Source organism: Cydia pomonella, chromosome 16, assembly GCF_033807575.1.
Source record: "Cydia pomonella isolate Wapato2018A chromosome 16, ilCydPomo1, whole genome shotgun sequence".
Classification (NCBI taxonomy): Eukaryota; Metazoa; Arthropoda; class Insecta; order Lepidoptera; family Tortricidae; genus Cydia; species Cydia pomonella.
This window is the reverse complement of record NC_084718.1, coordinates 1,550,022-1,571,116: the sequence shown is the minus strand read 5'-3', so window position 1 is coordinate 1,571,116 and position 21,095 is coordinate 1,550,022. Positions and strand designations below refer to the sequence as shown.

Below are 21,095 nucleotides of genomic sequence, written 5' to 3'. Positions count from 1 at the left end.
CTCCACAACCGTACGTTGACTCCACAACCCCACAACCGTACGTTGACCCCACAACGTTCCTACGCTGCTACTGTCGCAAAGTCGCCTGCTGTGTTCAAGTTTAAGCAGCGGCCGAAGAAAAGTGTGTAGAGCCTTCGTGAACCTGGTCACAAGGATCTATCACAGCTGACTCTAAAAGAGTCGGGATGCGGCAGAGATGGTTTCAAAAAGGTGGAGAGCAGAAAGAAGCTAGCTCGTCAGAATCAGTGCGGTGCCGCACCGACTGCACCCTGCAGCACCGAAAACACTGCTGTATGTGTCCCGTATACTCTACCTTACGAAGGTCGATGACATCGTAAAGAATGTACGAATTCGTCCTGAAGGTCGCGAAGATGGATTCTCGATACAATGTGAACTTGAATTCGTTTGTGGTGAGCGTTCCGATTGAACATCTAGCGACCTTCCTCTCGCGAGCGAGCCACTTGAGAGCGCGCGGCAGCACGGTGCGGGCGACACCTGCGGGCTGCCCGAGGGATACACTACTCACAGCGAACTTGGCTCCCACAGGCCTGCGCAGCCACCTGGGCGCGCGCGGCAGCACGGCGCGGGCGGCGGGCGGCGGGGCGGCGCGCGACACCTGCGGGCTGCCCGAGGGATACAGTACTCACAGCGAACTTGGCTCCCACAGGCCTGCGCAGCCACCTGGGCGCGCGCGGCAGCACGGCGCGGGCGGCGGGCGGCGGGGCGGCGCGCGACACCTGCGGGCTGCCCGAGGGATACAGTACTCACAGCGAACTTGGCTCCCACAGGCCTGCGCAGCCACCTGGGCGCGCGCGGCAGCACGGCGCGGGCGGCGGGCGGCGGGGCGGCGCGCGACACCTGCGGGCTGCCCGAGGGATACAGTACTCACAGCGAACTTGGCTCCCACAGGCCTGCGCAGCCACCTGGGCGCGCGCGGCAGCACGGCGCGGGCGGCGGGCGGCGGGGCGGCGCGCGACACCTGCGGGCTGCCCGAGGGATACAGTACTCACAGCGAACTTGGCTCCCACAGGCCTGCGCAGCCACCTGGGCGCGCGCGGCAGCACGGCGCGGGCGGCGGGCGGCGGGGCGGCGCGCGACACCTGCGGGCTGCCCGAGGGATACAGTACTCACAGCGAACTTGGCTCCCACAGGCCTGCGCAGCCACCTGGGCGCGCGCGGCAGCACGGCGCGGGCGGCGGGCGGCGGGGCGGCGCGCGACACCTGCGGGCTGCCCGAGGGATACAGTACTCACAGCGAACTTGGCTCCCACAGGCCTGCGCAGCCACCTGGGCGCGCGCGGCAGCACGGCGCGGGCGGCGGGCGGCGGGGCGGCGCGCGACACCTGCGGGCTGCCCGAGGGATACAGTACTCACAGCGAACTTGGCTCCCACAGGCCTGCGCAGCCACCTGGGCGCGCGCGGCAGCACGGCGCGGGCGGCGGGCGGCGGGGCGGCGCGCGACACCTGCGGGCTGCCCGAGGGATACAGTACTCACAGCGAACTTGGCTCCCACAGGCCTGCGCAGCCACCTGGGCGCGCGCGGCAGCACGGCGCGGGCGGCGGGCGGCGGGGCGGCGCGCGACACCTGCGGGCTGCCCGAGGGATACAGTACTCACAGCGAACTTGGCTCCCACAGGCCTGCGCAGCCACCTGGGCGCGCGCGGCAGCACGGCGCGGGCGGCGGGCGGCGGGGCGGCGCGCGACACCTGCGGGCTGCCCGAGGGATACAGTACTCACAGCGAACTTGGCTCCCACAGGCCTGCGCAGCCACCTGGGCGCGCGCGGCAGCACGGCGCGGGCGGCGGGCGGCGGGGCGGCGCGCGACACCTGCGGGCTGCCCGAGGGATACAGTACTCACAGCGAACTTGGCTCCCACAGGCCTGCGCAGCCACCTGGGCGCGCGCGGCAGCACGGCGCGGGCGGCGGGCGGCGGGGCGGCGCGCGACACCTGCGGGCTGCCCGAGGGATACAGTACTCACAGCGAACTTGGCTCCCACAGGCCTGCGCAGCCACCTGGGCGCGCGCGGCAGCACGGCGCGGGCGGCGGGCGGCGGGGCGGCGCGCGACACCTGCGGGCTGCCCGAGGGATACAGTACTCACAGCGAACTTGGCTCCCACAGGCCTGCGCAGCCACCTGGGCGCGCGCGGCAGCACGGCGCGGGCGGCGGGCGGCGGGGCGGCGCGCGACACCTGCGGGCTGCCCGAGGGATACAGTACTCACAGCGAACTTGGCTCCCACAGGCCTGCGCAGCCACCTGGGCGCGCGCGGCAGCACGGCGCGGGCGGCGGGCGGCGGGGCGGCGCGCGACACCTGCGGGCTGCCCGAGGGATACACTACTCACAGCGAACTTGGCTCCCACAGGCCTGCGCAGCCACCTGGGCGCGCGCGGCAGCACGGCGCGGGCGGCGGGCGGCGGGGCGGCGCGCGACACCTGCGGGCTGCCCGAGGGATACAGTACTCACAGCGAACTTGGCTCCCACAGGCCTGCGCAGCCACCTGGGCGCGCGCGGCAGCACGGCGCGGGCGGCGGGCGGCGGGGCGGCGCGCGACACCTGCGGGCTGCCCGAGGGATACAGTACTCACAGCGAACTTGGCTCCCACAGGCCTGCGCAGCCACCTGGGCGCGCGCGGCAGCACGGCGCGGGCGGCGGGCGGCGGGGCGGCGCGCGACACCTGCGGGCTGCCCGAGGGATACAGTACTCACAGCGAACTTGGCTCCCACAGGCCTGCGCAGCCACCTGGGCGCGCGCGGCAGCACGGCGCGGGCGGCGGGCGGCGGGGCGGCGCGCGACACCTGCGGGCTGCCCGAGGGATACAGTACTCACAGCGAACTTGGCTCCCACAGGCCTGCGCAGCCACCTGGGCGCGCGCGGCAGCACGGCGCGGGCGGCGGGCGGCGGGGCGGCGCGCGACACCTGCGGGCTGCCCGAGGGATACAGTACTCACAGCGAACTTGGCTCCCACAGGCCTGCGCAGCCACCTGGGCGCGCGCGGCAGCACGGCGCGGGCGGCGGGCGGCGGGGCGGCGCGCGACACCTGCGGGCTGCCCGAGGGATACAGTACTCACAGCGAACTTGGCTCCCACAGGCCTGCGCAGCCACCTGGGCGCGCGCGGCAGCACGGCGCGGGCGGCGGGCGGCGGGGCGGCGCGCGACACCTGCGGGCTGCCCGAGGGATACAGTACTCACAGCGAACTTGGCTCCCACAGGCCTGCGCAGCCACCTGGGCGCGCGCGGCAGCACGGCGCGGGCGGCGGGCGGCGGGGCGGCGCGCGACACCTGCGGGCTGCCCGAGGGATACAGTACTCACAGCGAACTTGGCTCCCACAGGCCTGCGCAGCCACCTGGGCGCGCGCGGCAGCACGGCGCGGGCGGCGGGCGGCGGGGCGGCGCGCGACACCTGCGGGCTGCCCGAGGGATACAGTACTCACAGCGAACTTGGCTCCCACAGGCCTGCGCAGCCACCTGGGCGCGCGCGGCAGCACGGCGCGGGCGGCGGGCGGCGGGGCGGCGCGCGACACCTGCGGGCTGCCCGAGGGATACAGTACTCACAGCGAACTTGGCTCCCACAGGCCTGCGCAGCCACCTGGGCGCGCGCGGCAGCACGGCGCGGGCGGCGGGCGGCGGGGCGGCGCGCGACACCTGCGGGCTGCCCGAGGGATACAGTACTCACAGCGAACTTGGCTCCCACAGGCCTGCGCAGCCACCTGGGCGCGCGCGGCAGCACGGCGCGGGCGGCGGGCGGCGGGGCGGCGCGCGACACCTGCGGGCTGCCCGAGGGATACAGTACTCACAGCGAACTTGGCTCCCACAGGCCTGCGCAGCCACCTGGGCGCGCGCGGCAGCACGGCGCGGGCGGCGGGCGGCGGGGCGGCGCGCGACACCTGCGGGCTGCCCGAGGGATACAGTACTCACAGCGAACTTGGCTCCCACAGGCCTGCGCAGCCACCTGGGCGCGCGCGGCAGCACGGCGCGGGCGGCGGGCGGCGGGGCGGCGCGCGACACCTGCGGGCTGCCCGAGGGATACAGTACTCACAGCGAACTTGGCTCCCACAGGCCTGCGCAGCCACCTGGGCGCGCGCGGCAGCACGGCGCGGGCGGCGGGCGGCGGGGCGGCGCGCGACACCTGCGGGCTGCCCGAGGGATACAGTACTCACAGCGAACTTGGCTCCCACAGGCCTGCGCAGCCACCTGGGCGCGCGCGGCAGCACGGCGCGGGCGGCGGGCGGCGGGGCGGCGCGCGACACCTGCGGGCTGCCCGAGGGATACAGTACTCACAGCGAACTTGGCTCCCACAGGCCTGCGCAGCCACCTGGGCGCGCGCGGCAGCACGGCGCGGGCGGCGGGCGGCGGGGCGGCGCGCGACACCTGCGGGCTGCCCGAGGGATACAGTACTCACAGCGAACTTGGCTCCCACAGGCCTGCGCAGCCACCTGGGCGCGCGCGGCAGCACGGCGCGGGCGGCGGGCGGCGGGGCGGCGCGCGACACCTGCGGGCTGCCCGAGGGATACAGTACTCACAGCGAACTTGGCTCCCACAGGCCTGCGCAGCCACCTGGGCGCGCGCGGCAGCACGGCGCGGGCGGCGGGCGGCGGGGCGGCGCGCGACACCTGCGGGCTGCCCGAGGGATACAGTACTCACAGCGAACTTGGCTCCCACAGGCCTGCGCAGCCACCTGGGCGCGCGCGGCAGCACGGCGCGGGCGGCGGGCGGCGGGGCGGCGCGCGACACCTGCGGCAGCTGCCCGAGCGACGCCGCGCCGAATGCCTCCAGGATGTTCGACTGGCTCTGGCCGCTCTGTAACAAGCGGGCTTGTTATACACCGAGCCATCCACTAATAATACTACACCACCAATCCCCTTGACTTCCGGATTACATACGGATCCGTTAAAAGCCTGAAATAAATGATTTTCTTGTGCAAGTTGAAACAGGGACGCTTTGTGCTCGCACGGTCATAGACTAATAATACTAGACCGTCAATACTCTTGTCATGTGCGTAACTAAAACGCTGCTTATTATCGGTAGTGGCACTTTCTGTTGAGAGTTTGGGTCTAAACCCGAACTGGTTATCATGTAGCGTAGCATGAATATCTAGATGTCTATTAAGCAAGCCGTCAAATACTTTGGCAATAACAGTACCTAGCCAATGAGATAGGTCAGTAGTTGCATTTATCTCCGACCGTTCTCATTAGCTCCGTTGGTAGGTATAACTGTTTCTTGCACAAATTAAATTTTATACTTGTTGATGTTCTTGTTTTTCCTTGTATGTATGTAAATTCTATGTTGACGTGTACAAGTACCCTTGTGGCCTATTTGCTGAATAAATGTTAAAGTTGAACAAGTTGAAGTTGAAACAAGCACAGAATAAAGCAGATAGGTAGATTATAGGTACAATAATTATATGGATCTTTTTTTTGTAAATTTACATCTTAAAATTTCATCGTAAAATGCGATGAACACCGGACGCTAAGCTTAATCTCACAGGCATCGAAGATATTACTTAAAATCATCCAAAATAGAATTAGACCAGTGATGGAAGAATACCTTGGACCAGACCAATATGGATTCCGACAGAAAAAAGGTACGAGAGAGGCCATACTGGCGCTGAGAAGTATTGTAGACAGGAGAATAGACCTGGGCCAAAACATACATATAGCCTTTATTGACTTGGAAAAAGCCTTTGATAGGGTCAATTGGAAGAGCATGATGACAATTTTAAGGGAGGCAGGCTTAGATTTCAGAGACCGAAGAATGATTTTTAATTTGTATAAAGAACAGGAAACAATTATCAGTGTGGGAGAGGAAAGTTGCAGAGCAAGGATAAAACAAGGAGTGCGGCAGGGTTGTCCACTCTCACCCCTTATCTTTAATATATTTATGGAGTGTGCCATTAGAAAAGTTTTAGAAAAAACTGAAGGAGGAGTCAAATTTAATGGGGAAAGAATATCATTTATTAGATTTGCGGACGACATAGCAGCACTGGCCCCAAGTTCAACAGAATTAAAAAGAGTAATGGAACAGATGGATCTAATTTTTACACAATTTGGACTCAAAATTAACATTAATAAAACTAAAACACTAATTGCTTCAAAATTTCGCCCGGTTAAGGAACAAATTGTCATCAGAGGGACACATATAGAACAAGTAAACAAATTTAGATATTTAGGCAGCTTAATTACACAAGACTCCAGATGTACAGATGAAATAATATCAAGGATAGCAATGGCGAAAACAGCGTTCAACGCCAAAAAACATTTGCTAAAGGCTAAGATATCTAAGAATATAAAAAAAACGCCTAATTAAGATATACATCTGGAGCATCGCTTTGTATGGGTGTGAGACGTGGACAATGAGGCAGAAGGATAGGAAACGCTTGGAGGCTTTTGAGATGTGGTTGTGGAGAAGAATGGAGAGAATAAGTTGGACTGAGAAAAAATCGAACGAGGAAGTGCTGCTAATTGTTGGAGAGAGGAGAAACCTACTGAGGACCATAGAGAATAGACGAGGAAAAATGATAGGTCACTTGATAAGACACGACACTTTCTTTAAAACTATTTTGGAAGGCAAGATCGAAGGTAGAAGAGGAAGAGGAAAACCACGAGCAAGTTACACGCAGCAACTAAAAGGAAAAGTAAATGTCGTGTCTTACAGGGACCTAAAGAACTTGGCCGAGGACCGCGAAAACTGGCGTCTACTCCACCGACAAGAGCCATGCTCTTAAATGATGATGATGATGATGATCTTAAAATTTAGTTTTAAGAAATATTTAAAGAGAGAAGCCAAATAGGGTTCGCCAAGTCTTCGTTCGTCAGGCAATGCAATCTCGAACCAAGATTGTTGATACGAGATCTCTCGCAAAAAAATTAAAACGAAATTGAGTGTTTCGAGATATCGACCGTCAAACATTCGAGATCGAGATTAATCTCGACGCGATCGAAATTTGACAAAGTAATTAAAAATTGAAAACCTAATTTTGACGAAAACATTCTAAGAATTCAGTATACTACCTATTTACGATCCTTGTTGTTATATTTGCAAAATAAAACAGGCAAAACAGCAACTTACAAAGAAAAATAAGATAAAAAATCATGTAAATAATTATAAGTATGCTCCGCCCGATCCTCCAGCACAGAGCGCTCTACAGCGTATTACTGCAATAATATGCCACCAGAGTGCAGCTCTAGCGCACATCCTGAACCATATAGTAACTTGTACATACTTATTACTACGCTTTAAACAGTTTTTTGACAAGGTTTCACAGATAATTTATTGCGAATAAAATATGACATTGATGCATCAAGGCGGTTTGTTTACGGGGACCTACCGCGAATTGCAAAAAAAATCGTTATCTGCTTGTCTATCGTATTTTTTCGTATTTTGCAGTCTTTTGCTTTTTGTATGCCTTCTGAATGTGCTAGTGGCTCCCCCTACGCAGAGTTTTGCCTATTAAAGCCGCCCTCACACAGTAGCACTGCCTGAATAACATACATAAGTAAAAAAAAAAAAAAACTCAGGGGTGTATATGAGTTTTTTTTTTTTTACTTATGTATGTTATTCAGGCAGTGCTACTGTGTGAGGGCGGCTGTGTGAGGGATTTCAAATTCTCTTTTCTCATAACAGAGCAATTCATACGTGTCCATCTTTTAAACCTCATTCGAGATCTCGAAAATATTCATCTAGATCTCGACGAAGATTGCAAAAATCGAGATTTCTTGCCGACGAGATTAACTCTCAAAAATTGGCTCGAGATCTCGCGAGATCGAGTATGTATTCCCTTCTCACAGCTTTTTGTTATAATAATACATTAGTTTTGTATTTAGGTCACTTGTAAAAATATTACCCATTATTTCTTCGACAAACAAAAAATTCGCATAAGCATATTAATGTTTCTTTTTCATCGTCGGTAGACTTCATGAAAATGTATTAGAATTAGATTTAAAAATACTAATTATAACTTACAGTTTCTGGCCTCGCGCTGCCTCCACCACCCAACAACGAATGCACAGTGACTTGCTGCTCGAAAGAGCTCGACACCAGCAAACTAGGGTCCCGGGCACACCAGGACACGTCGAACACCCACTGCTCTTGCTGTGCCACTTCGACAAGCAGCTCTCCGCCCTGGAAACATGGACTTTAAGTGATAGGGTATAAGGTAGAAGTTCCTTTAGAGGATCTCGACAGAGCTTTTAACAGCACACTTGATCAATGATGGACCTAATCTCGTTGCCATAAGGATCCAAATAACCAATTTAATCGGTGATACCACACCGATGTGCAATATGATATGACATATATATGTTATTAAAGGCCAACAGTAAAAAAATTAATTAAAAATATAATATAATTATAATTAAATAAAATTATATTAATAGTACGAATAACATACCGGCTGAGTGTTATTAGGGTTCCAACATAGCACTCGGCCGTCGCGTCCAGCCGACAGCAAGAGGTCAGGGTCTTGTCTGCACCAGGATAACGCCATCACACCCTTCTGGTGACCCTCCAGTGTTACTAGCGGAGAAGCTGCCAATCTGACGACAAGATATCACATTGAAACATACAAACCTACATTTGTTACACATAAATTATTTATTTTAAGATTATTATAATGTAATGTTTACCCAGGTATTGGCTGTTGTATTTATAAATGTTGTTATAGGTAAAATCTTAAATAAGTCACCTGTTGTATGTAGTTGTGACGTGTTCGAATAGACAATACATGTTTAAAAGACACACACAAACACAAACAAAACAAATGTCTATTCGAACACGTCACAACTACATACAACAGGTGACTTACTTAAGTTTTTTACGTATATGTATTTTTCATGTCACTATATGATGTTACAATGTTGTACTGACTTGTAAAAGAGCCCTTGAGGCCTACTTGCAGAATCAATTTTTGAATTTTGAGTCGCTTAAGTTTAAACTCGGGTAAATCCAATAACTGTCAGATTTTGCGTTTCTGTATTAAGAAATGGTAGATATTTCTTATGAGGGTAGAGAGGATTTATCCGAGTTTGAGGTTAAGCGGCTCATTTGTTATACTCAATGTAACGTGGATGAAATCGTCACATTATTACCTGATTCATCAATTTGTGAAATATATAACGAAGGACATTTTTTTAAATCATTTAAGAGACCGTTATCGATTTTAGTCGCAAAAATTTATTTAGTCGATGAAATTGCATACCTATTGTTAACTATTAGAAATAACAAGTACTGGTTTCTATTAGCACATCTTGTTATCTTTCATTTTAATATGTTTTTGAAAACAGACTCACTCAATTAGTAATGATTTTTTTTTTCTGATGGAAGTTTAGGTAAACGCGCATAAAGCACTGATTTCGTCGATCTTATTTGTAAATTTCGTAAAGATTGGACTGCTAAAAATGATAATTTTGTACTTCAACTTTAATAAACTACATTTTGGTTATTATAAATTTGAAGTAGTGTAAATGAAAGTTAGACGAAATCAATTTTATCCAGAAATTACTTCAAAACAAGTGACAATTTCTCTGAAAATCGACGTAATTTAAACGTAATTTTGATACTTAAACAATCTACAACATTCGCTGAAACTGTTCTTATACATCATTTTGTATAATTTACCACCATTACTTTTTGATGAATTTTTAAAAACTGTCCCTTCTCGTTCCACGCTTGCGACCTCATAATTAAAAGGCAAAATGAGAAGACGTGCTAATAGAAACCAATACTTGTTATTTAGATATTACGTAACAAAAGGTGTACAATTTCAACGACTAAATCTATCAATTTTACATTTTTGCTCTAAAATCGTTACCGGGTTCTTAATTTTTTTAGGAAAAATAACATAAAATGTGTCTTGTGAGTACGACGCTATGTGATATGTACAAGGCGTTTATTTAGTTACGGAATGGTGGATGCCTCATGGCATTAAGTTCGCCTTTTGTACATTAAGTTTGTCTTTTGTGCAATAAAGTTTTTTAAATAAATAAATATATAGGTCATACTGAGTAACTTTTAATATTGGACCAATTCCGAAATCGCGATTTTTTTTTTCTCTCCCATAGAAAATGTCGACAGCCAAAAACAGCCATTATTTTTTTGCAATTTCGGGAGTTGGTCTCATAGTAAAAGTTGCTCAGTATGACCTATACTGATGTGAACGAGACAAAATATTAAAATATTTTAAAATAACGACATTAGAACGCGGTAGACCCGTTCATATTAATAAATATGTCAGAGAACGACTGAATTGTGCCATCTATCGCCTTTAAGAGGCCATTATTCATCACGCCATATTTGACAAATAGAGCAAGCTAGGGTGTTACGTTACACCTGAGTGGTATTCGACGCAGTTCCGCCAAGGCGTCATAGAGTGCGCTGTTAAAACAATTGAAATCGAGAACAATTGAAGTTATGCTGTTAATCATTCTTCAGACGGAAACGGGAGAAGATGACGTCGGTGGCGGTTCTTGGACCCATTGCTTAAGATAAGAAGTGTAACGTATGCTATGATTTGTAGTCAGTCTTGCTCAGTAAAGATTCGACTGTGAGTTGAACATTGTATTTCATTGAAAGCCCTCGCCATCCACTATTGAAGGTTCTGGTGTGCTGTCGCTAGTGTGATACGCCCACGATTCCCGACAAATATAATTACCTGAGATCCCAGAGCTGCACGACGGGCGCGGCGTCGTCCTCGGAGGCCACGCACAGCTGCGTGGCCACGCCGGGGTGCCACGCCAGCGGCTGCGGGACCCGTTGTCACTGACAGACAGACAGGCAGACATATTACCTGAGATCCCAGAGCTGCACGACGGGCGCGGCGTCGTCCTCGGAGGCCACGCACAGCTGCGTGGCCACGCCGGGGTGCCACGCCAGCGGCTGCGGGACCCGTTGTCACTGACAGACAGACAGGCAGACATATTACCTGAGATCCCAGAGCTGCACGACGGGCGCGGCGTCGTCCTCGGAGGCCACGCACAGCTGCGTGGCCACGCCGGGGTGCCACGCCAGCGGCTGCGGGACCCGTTGTCACTGACAGACAGACAGGCAGACATATTACCTGAGATCCCAGAGCTGCACGACGGGCGCGGCGTCGTCCTCGGAGGCCACGCACAGCTGCGTGGCCACGCCGGGGTGCCACGCCAGCGGCTGCGGGACCCGTTGTCACTGACAGACAGACAGGCAGACATATTACCTGAGATCCCAAAGCTGCACGACGGGCGCGGCGTCGTCCTCGGAGGCCACGCACAGCTGCGTGGCCACGCCGGGGTGCCACGCCAGCGGCTGCGGGACCCGTTGTCACTGACAGACAGACAGGCAGACATATTACCTGAGATCCCAGAGCTGCACGACGGGCGCGGCGTCGTCCTCGGAGGCCACGCACAGCTGCGTGGCCACGCCGGGGTGCCACGCCAGCGGCTGCGGGACCCGTTGTCACTGACAGACAGACAGGCAGACATATTACCTGAGATCCCAGAGCTGCACGACGGGCGCGGCGTCGTCCTCGGAGGCCACGCACAGCTGCGTGGCCACGCCGGGGTGCCACGCCAGCGGCTGCGGGACCCGTTGTCACTGACAGACAGACAGGCAGACATATTACCTGAGATCCCAGAGCTGCACGACGGGCGCGGCGTCGTCCTCGGAGGCCACGCACAGCTGCGTGGCCACGCCGGGGTGCCACGCCAGCGGCTGCGGGACCCGTTGTCACTGACAGACAGACAGGCAGACATATTACCTGAGATCCCAGAGCTGCACGACGGGCGCGGCGTCGTCCTCGGAGGCCACGCACAGCTGCGTGGCCACGCCGGGGTGCCACGCCAGCGGCTGCGGGACCCGTTGTCACTGACAGACAGACAGGCAGACATATTACCTGAGATCCCAGAGCTGCACGACGGGCGCGGCGTCGTCCTCGGAGGCCACGCACAGCTGCGTGGCCACGCCGGGGTGCCACGCCAGCGGCTGCGGGACCCGTTGTCACTGACAGACAGACAGGCAGACATATTACCTGAGATCCCAGAGCTGCACGACGGGCGCGGCGTCGTCCTCGGAGGCCACGCACAGCTGCGTGGCCACGCCGGGGTGCCACGCCAGCGGCTGCGGGACCCGTTGTCACTGACAGACAGACAGGCAGACATATTACCTGAGATCCCAGAGCTGCACGACGGGCGCGGCGTCGTCCTCGGAGGCCACGCACAGCTGCGTGGCCACGCCGGGGTGCCACGCCAGCGGCTGCGGGACCCGTTGTCACTGACAGACAGACAGGCAGACATATTACCTGAGATCCCAGAGCTGCACGACGGGCGCGGCGTCGTCCTCGGAGGCCACGCACAGCTGCGTGGCCACGCCGGGGTGCCACGCCAGCGGCTGCGGGACCCGTTGTCACTGACAGACAGACAGGCAGACATATTACCTGAGATCCCAGAGCTGCACGACGGGCGCGGCGTCGTCCTCGGAGGCCACGCACAGCTGCGTGGCCACGCCGGGGTGCCACGCCAGCGGCTGCGGGACCCGTTGTCACTGACAGACAGACAGGCAGACATATTACCTGAGATCCCAGAGCTGCACGACGGGCGCGGCGTCGTCCTCGGAGGCCACGCACAGCTGCGTGGCCACGCCGGGGTGCCACGCCAGCGGCTGCGGGACCCGTTGTCACTGACAGACAGACAGGCAGACATATTACCTGAGATCCCAGAGCTGCACGACGGGCGCGGCGTCGTCCTCGGAGGCCACGCACAGCTGCGTGGCCACGCCGGGGTGCCACGCCAGCGGCTGCGGGACCCGTTGTCACTGACAGTCAGACAGGCAGACATATTACCTGAGATCCCAGAGCTGCACGACGGGCGCGGCGTCGTCCTCGGAGGCCACGCACAGCTGCGTGGCCACGCCGGGGTGCCACGCCAGCGGCTGCGGGACCCGTTGTCACTGACAGACAGACAGGCAGACATATTACCTGAGATCCCAGAGCTGCACGACGGGCGCGGCGTCGTCCTCGGAGGCCACGCACAGCTGCGTGGCCACGCCGGGGTGCCACGCCAGCGGCTGCGGGACCCGTTGTCACTGACAGACAGACAGGCAGACATATTACCTGAGATCCCAGAGCTGCACGACGGGCGCGGCGTCGTCCTCGGAGGCCACGCACAGCTGCGTGGCCACGCCGGGGTGCCACGCCAGCGGCTGCGGGACCCGTTGTCACTGACAGACAGACAGGCAGACATATTACCTGAGATCCCAGAGCTGCACGACGGGCGCGGCGTCGTCCTCGGAGGCCACGCACAGCTGCGTGGCCACGCCGGGGTGCCACGCCAGCGGCTGCGGGACCCGTTGTCACTGACAGACAGACAGGCAGACATATTACCTGAGATCCCAGAGCTGCACGACGGGCGCGGCGTCGTCCTCGGAGGCCACGCACAGCTGCGTGGCCACGCCGGGGTGCCACGCCAGCGGCTGCGGGACCCGTTGTCACTGACAGACAGACAGGCAGACATATTACCTGAGATCCCAGAGCTGCACGACGGGCGCGGCGTCGTCCTCGGAGGCCACGCACAGCTGCGTGGCCACGCCGGGGTGCCACGCCAGCGGCTGCGGGACCCGTTGTCACTGACAGACAGACAGGCAGACATATTACCTGAGATCCCAGAGCTGCACGACGGGCGCGGCGTCGTCCTCGGAGGCCACGCACAGCTGCGTGGCCACGCCGGGGTGCCACGCCAGCGGCTGCGGGACCCGTTGTCACTGACAGACAGACAGGCAGACATATTACCTGAGATCCCAGAGCTGCACGACGGGCGCGGCGTCGTCCTCGGAGGCCACGCACCGCTGCGTGGCCACGCCGGGGTGCCACGCCAGCGGCTGCGGGACCCGTTGTCACTGACAGACAGACAGGCAGACATATTACCTGAGATCCCAGAGCTGCACGACGGGCGCGGCGTCGTCCTCGGAGGCCACGCACAGCTGCGTGGCCACGCCGGGGTGCCACGCCAGCGGCTGCGGGACCCGTTGTCACTGACAGACAGACAGGCAGACATATTACCTGAGATCCCAGAGCTGCACGACGGGCGCGGCGTCGTCCTCGGAGGCCACGCACAGCTGCGTGGCCACGCCGGGGTGCCACGCCAGCGGCTGCGGGACCCGTTGTCACTGACAGACAGACAGGCAGACATATTACCTGAGATCCCAGAGCTGCACGACGGGCGCGGCGTCGTCCTCGGAGGCCACGCACAGCTGCGTGGCCACGCCGGGGTGCCACGCCAGCGGCTGCGGGACCCGTTGTCACTGACAGACAGACAGGCAGACATATTACCTGAGATCCCAGAGCTGCACGACGGGCGCGGCGTCGTCCTCGGAGGCCACGCACAGCTGCGTGGCCACGCCGGGGTGCCACGCCAGCGGCTGCGGGACCCGTTGTCACTGACAGACAGACAGGCAGACATATTACCTGAGATCCCAGAGCTGCACGACGGGCGCGGCGTCGTCCTCGGAGGCCACGCACAGCTGCGTGGCCACGCCGGGGTGCCACGCCAGCGGCTGCGGGACCCGTTGTCACTGACAGACAGACAGGCAGACATATTACCTGAGATCCCAGAGCTGCACGACGGGCGCGGCGTCGTCCTCGGAGGCCATGCACAGCTGCGTGGCCACGCCGGGGTGCCACGCCAGCGGCTGCGGGACCCGTTGTCACTGACAGACAGACAGGCAGACATATTACCTGAGATCCCAGAGCTGCACGACGGGCGCGGCGTCGTCCTCGGAGGCCACGCACAGCTGCGTGGCCACGCCGGGGTGCCACGCCAGCGGCTGCGGGACCCGTTGTCACTGACAGACAGACAGGCAGACATATTACCTGAGATCCCAGAGCTGCACGACGGGCGCGGCGTCGTCCTCGGAGGCCACGCACAGCTGCGTGGCCACGCCGGGGTGCCACGCCAGCGGCTGCGGGACCCGTTGTCACTGACAGACAGACAGGCAGACATATTACCTGAGATCCCAGAGCTGCACGACGGGCGCGGCGTCGTCCTCGGAGGCCACGCACAGCTGCGTGGCCACGCCGGGGTGCCACGCCAGCGGCTGCGGGACCCGTTGTCACTGACAGACAGACAGGCAGACATATTACCTGAGATCCCAGAGCTGCACGACGGGCGCGGCGTCGTCCTCGGAGGCCACGCACAGCTGCGTGGCCACGCCGGGGTGCCACGCCAGCGGCTGCGGGACCCGTTGTCACTGACAGACAGACAGGCAGACATATTACCTGAGATCCCAGAGCTGAGATCCCAGAGCTGCACGACGGGCGCGGCGTCGTCCTCGGAGGCCACGCACAGCTGCGTGGCCACGCCGGGGTGCCACGCCAGCGGCTGCGGGACCCGTTGTCACTGACAGACAGACAGGCAGACATATTACCTGAGATCCCAGAGCTGCACGACGGGCGCGGCGTCGTCCTCGGAGGCCACGCACAGCTGCGTGGCCACGCCGGGGTGCCACGCCAGCGGCTGCGGGACCCGTTGTCACTGACAGACAGACAGGCAGACATATTACCTGAGATCCCAGAGCTGCACGACGGGCGCGGCGTCGTCCTCGGAGGCCACGCACAGCTGCGTGGCCACGCCGGGGTGCCACGCCAGCGGCTGCGGGACCCGTTGTCACTGACAGACAGACAGGCAGACATATTACCTGAGATCCCAGAGCTGCACGACGGGCGCGGCGTCGTCCTCGGAGGCCACGCACAGCTGCGTGGCCACGCCGGGGTGCCACGCCAGCGCGCGCCAGCGGCTGCGGGACACGGTGTCGCTGACAGACAGACATACATATTATTTCACCTCTTCAATCATTTAAAGCAAAAATTGGAATCTATACAACACTGAACTTAAGCGATTCAGTAGCAAAACGGGACACACCACTGTCCACTGTTGACGAAATTAATTCGGCCTAAAATTTCATACCCAAAGTGTAAAACGGGACCCTATTACTAAGACTCCGCTGTCCGTCCGTCCATCTGTCCGTCTGTCACCAGGCTGTATCTCATGAACCTTGATAGCTTTTGAAATTTTCACAGATGATGTATTTCTGTTGCCGCCATAACAACAAATACTAGAAAGTACGGAACCCTCGGTGGGCGAGTCCGTCTCGCTCTTGTCCTGTTTTTTTACTTAAATCGTGTACGATAAAATATTCTACTTTCTCAAATGAGGCTATTTCAAAAGGGGTCAGGTTCTATAAACACGCCGCCACTGGTTGGTAAAATAATTGCGCTGCTGTATTGTATAGAAAGTAGTGTAATTTTGAGACTAAATCTAGCAGAAGTAAGGTCAATCCGTCTGCGGGCATTTTGATAAATAGATATTTTAGTACACGTTTTTTTTTTTTTCAAACAACCGATATCATTTTCGAATCGATTTTTATCTCTGACACTTAGAGACTTATACATCTCTAAAGAATTTTAGTATTTTATGGTTTTATTTTTTTATCATAGTTTTTTTTTGTGTAATTTGACATTTAGAGACAGTATACATCTCTAATAAAGTATTTATTATTTCATAGATTCGATATTTGTAATTGTTTTTTTTTTTAAATTTATTGTTTGTAAAAATGGACATGTAAAAGTGCCCCTGTGGCCTATTTGCTGAATAAATGTTTGATATTTGATATTTGATATTGACAAATTGAATTGAATTGAAATATTTATTTCGAACTTGACGTCCATAGGATTAGGTAACAATGACTTGTGTATCTAGAGTTAGTATTACAGTTAATTAGACAAAACAAACAAAACAAAACATTACATAATAATTATAAGTTTCGCGGCAGCACAGCAACAGGAGAGTGTAGCTGCACGTACCGCTTGACTAGGGGCGAGTCCCAACGCTGCGCCAGCGTACTTAGGATGCTGTTCGTGCTGCTTCGGCTGCGAGTGAGGAGTGACGCGCATCGCTTCCTCATGATGGCGAAAAAACAGTCTGTTCGTGCCTCAGCAAACATCGCTGAGGCACTACAATACCGCGGCAACCTGAACAGCATCCTAAATGCATCATTATATTGGACACACAGAGCGCTATACACCCGCTGCGTACAGTTGGCCCACAGACCGCACGTGTAGAAAGTTTGACAAAAAGCTTTGAACAATATTAACTTTACTAACACGTGCAAACCTGCGGGACAACATGTTACAGCGGACACACAGCGCCCGGCGCTCCCGCTCGATGTCCTCGATGTCAGACAGTGTGTCCGTGACCCAGTGACAAGGCAGCGATCGCTTTTAGTTTCAGTGGTCAGAAGATGCTTTTTTTGCTACGGTAAATAAAATACACAGTGTACGGAATTTTTCTCTAACGGATTTGGCCGCATTTACATTATTTAATGTTAAATAACTTAACATCACAAGACACTTAGTCATAATATATTCTTAATAAAAGCCCCAGTTAAGTGGTTTAAAGGTGTTCAAATTAAATATAATAACAATAACAAAACCATTTATTCGCACACTATGGTTGGTTTAGATTTGTATGTTATCATCATCTTCCTCGCCTTGTCCCGGCATTTTGGCATGACTCATGGGAGCCTGGGGTCCGCTTGGCAACTAATCCCAAGAATTGTAATAGGCACTAGTTTTTACGAAAGCGACTGCCATCTGACCTTCCAACCCAGAGGGTAAACTAGGCCTTATTGGGATTAGACCGGTTTCCTCACGATGTTTTCCTTCACCGAAAAACGACTGGTAAATATCAAATGATATTTCGTACATAAGTTCCGAAAAACTCATCCGTACGAGCCGGGGTTTGAACCCGCGACCTCCGGATTGCAAGTCGCACGCTCTTACCGCTATGTCACCAGCGCTTCTTGGTTTACATTTGTATGTGTTTAAATATATTTTCCTATGCTTGGTGGTGAACCTTGGCCTGCAACTCAAACCATTTGCTTCTGTTCAAAGCTATTGCCATCTATTGCCTTAGGAGGAAGTCTCACCTTAATTTCATAATAGGCTCGTTTTTACGCAAGTCCCATACGACGCATCTTGATGCAAACGTCGAGCCAAGAATGTGTTGGACCTGTAAATAAATGTTACAAATATAGCAAAAAATATTAAAAGACCTGTGGAATAGGATTTGCCGCTAATGCTCGTAGCATGAGAACGTCTTGAAAGCAGAATAAGATTACTGCGAACAAATTAGCGTAGAAGCCCTGGTTGCTATGGCATGCGGTCAGATGGGGAGTTCATTAAATGGGCTGTGGTATTTTTTTATTTTTATTATATATGTATTTCACCCGCTGATTCTAGCTCAGAGCTTGCATATGGTCCAGCGGCTGACGGCTAATTTCCCGGAGCCATGGGTTGGCTTGTGTTGTTCAGATCCCAGATAAAGATCTTGCTGTCAGAGCTCCGGAGCCCAGGAGCCCCAGACCCTGGAGGCATGGTTCTGCTAGTGAATCTTACCTGCTGATTCCAGGCCAGAGCCTGCACATGATCCAGTGGCTGACTCTTATTGCCCGGAGCCATGGGTTTGCTTGCGATGTTCAGATCCCAGATAAAGATCTCGCTGTCAGAGGCTCCGGAGACCAGGAGCCCCAGACCCTCTGGAGGCATGGTTCTGCTAGTAAACCTTACCTGCTGATTCCAGGCAAGAGCCTGCACATGATCCAGTGGCTGACTCTTATTGCCCGGAGCCATGGGTTGGCTTGTGTTGTTCAGGTCCCAGATGAAGATCTCACTGTCAGAGGCTCCAGAGGCCAGGAGATTCTTCTGGTACGGGTTTATATCCAATGCTGATACATGGTCTGTGAGGCAGGACACATATAGTTCAGAAACGTGTTACTCAAGGATAACACTTAAGCACAAGATTGTGCTTTGCACCATACGAAATTTATACTAAGTTTGTATATTTATACTAAGTGTGTGTAACACCTATGTAATGATGCATGCATGTTATGTATGGTAATGTTTAAAGCAAATAAAATATTCTTATTCTTAAGTTTGAACCCTGTTGTATTTTGGGTTAAATTACTTTTATTAGAAAAAAAATAATGAGATAAAAGATGGTACTTTAAACATATTAAAGAAATGAAGAGAGGCCTATGCTCAGCTGTGGGCGAATGGAGGCTAAAATAATGATGATTATGATGAATGAAAGAAAGGTTGTAATTCCATTGAAACAGGTAGTGAACATTTTTATACACATTTGCAGCATGAGGATATGATAACAACACTGACTGCTATAGTTTGTTGTGTTGTGGTATTCTGATTGTGTCCTTCAACTTACAGAAATAACTTAATTCTCAATGAATTACCAAAACTGAACATGACATTGTATGTTTGTTTGTAACATTAAAAAAACTTGAAGAATTACATATTATCAGTTTATTATTCATCCTAAATTATTTAAAAATGAAAACAATCTTTGTAGTCCAACAAAGCTCACTTGTTATCAGGCGGGAGATAACTTGGACACTATCTCTTAACTGCACATTTAGAATAGACATATTTTTTTAAAAACTGCTCCGATTCTAACAGTTTCAACAACTTAGTGTGGAAGGCTTGATGTTTATCATAAAATGAAACAATAAAAACAAAAAAAAATAGCATATATGTTTAAAAAACTGCAAAAATGACTATTGTTTTAACTCTAAGACTCAGATGAGACTTGAACAAATTAAAAGTATTTGAAATGGAAATTCACATATTATTAAGAATAAATGCTCAACATGTTTTAATTTAATTTTTGAGGATCTTCTCATAGCAACAACTGCACCGCCTTAACTGGTTGAATGTGTGACGAGTTTAAAATAACTTGAATACTTACTGTTGTGTTTAGTGTTGCTGCCGAGCAGTGGGTTGTCAGCTTTTTTGAGCAGTCTGTCAGCACTGTAGAACTCTAAGAGACCACCGTCGCAACCCCCCACAATGACACCTGCTCCTGACCATACTAACTTTTGAAATCTGGCAAAATAAATGAAATATATACTGTTTTGGATGCTTATAATTTATAATATACAATGTAAACTTCATATTATATCACTTTGTACAGGACACCCCCTAAGACACTATCTTTTTTTGCTCTACTTAATTTATTTTATTATTTATTATTATTTGTAAAGCAGGCAGGCAGTTGAAAAAACTGATAATGCCTGTATCCACAGTCATCAATAAGTTTATAGTGTTGAGTAGAATTTGCTTTGTGCTTATCTTATTTATTCTTAAACTCATTGACACTTTGGGCCAATACTATAATATTAATTTATCTCCATTTAACAACCACTCTCAATAATTCCCAATTTATCCAGTTCTTTGAGTGTCACTTATAAAATTTAAATTATATATAATACATTCTTATATTTGTGACTTTTGTTCAAACATGAAAGTAAAATTAATATTTATTGGTCAGCAATTAAGCCTACTGGTGTAGCAACGACAATAAATATTAATAAAACTGGACTCCATATAATCAATGACATTCAATCAAGCATGAATTTTTCATAACTTTACCGTTTCTGATGTCATTGACCTTTTCTTATAAGATATGTAACTAATAAGAACGGAAATTTTAATGCAAATAAGCTGATAGTAGATTTTTTTGAAAATTGAAACAACTCACTTATGCTGCGTTTGCAGACTGGCTTTAAGTTCCAAATCGAGTCCAGGGTCCTCCAAATTCAAGGAATACAGGTCCAACTGCGCCGAGCTGCTGAAGGAAGCATCCACCTGCTGCGCCGCCGAGCCGGCCGCCAGCAGCACCGGCGCCTGCTCCGCCGGCGACCAACTCACGTTCACCGTCCGCTTCAGTTCCTTGATCTTCATGCTCACTCGCCAACGCCGCTAAAACAAACCAAACACAACCACCACTTCAAACAATTATGTCACCACTTTTATGACGTTGAAAACTGATAAAATACAAGTGTAACATGTGTCTTAAGGATCGTTTTAGATTTCTGATGAAATTAAAAATGTGACTTATGTGAAACTTACGGTATTTAGATGAGAAAAATAAAATATTTATCATAAAAACACCGAGTTGGCAGTTCCAACGTGGCTGACGTAAATACGCTGTCAGTATGACAGCTGGATGGAGATGTTGCGTTTCGTCATTGCGTGTGTTTAAAAATGGCATGAATAAAATATGACAA

The 21,095-nt window shown here is 53.4% G+C and overlaps 1 protein-coding gene across 1 annotated transcript in view; it reads right to left on the bottom strand.

The window, feature by feature from the left end:
- The window catches only part of LOC133526222 (protein transport protein Sec31A), a 59,023-nt gene extending 37,999 nt beyond the window's left edge, over window positions 1-21,024 (bottom strand). The window contains exons 1-9 of the mRNA XM_061862750.1: window positions 20,938-21,024; window positions 20,567-20,787; window positions 19,775-19,911; window positions 18,583-18,752; window positions 17,943-18,025; window positions 15,654-15,770; window positions 8,386-8,530; window positions 7,959-8,117; window positions 4,641-4,796 (exon numbers count right to left, since the gene is read on the bottom strand). Coding sequence (XP_061718734.1) covers window positions 4,641-4,796; window positions 7,959-8,117; window positions 8,386-8,530; window positions 15,654-15,770; window positions 17,943-18,025; window positions 18,583-18,752; window positions 19,775-19,911; window positions 20,567-20,769 — 1,170 coding nt within the window. The 5' untranslated portion in view covers window positions 20,770-20,787; window positions 20,938-21,024. The remainder of the gene's footprint in view (window positions 1-4,640; window positions 4,797-7,958; window positions 8,118-8,385; window positions 8,531-15,653; window positions 15,771-17,942; window positions 18,026-18,582; window positions 18,753-19,774; window positions 19,912-20,566; window positions 20,788-20,937) is intronic.
- Between the last annotated feature and the right edge of the window lie 71 nt (window positions 21,025-21,095).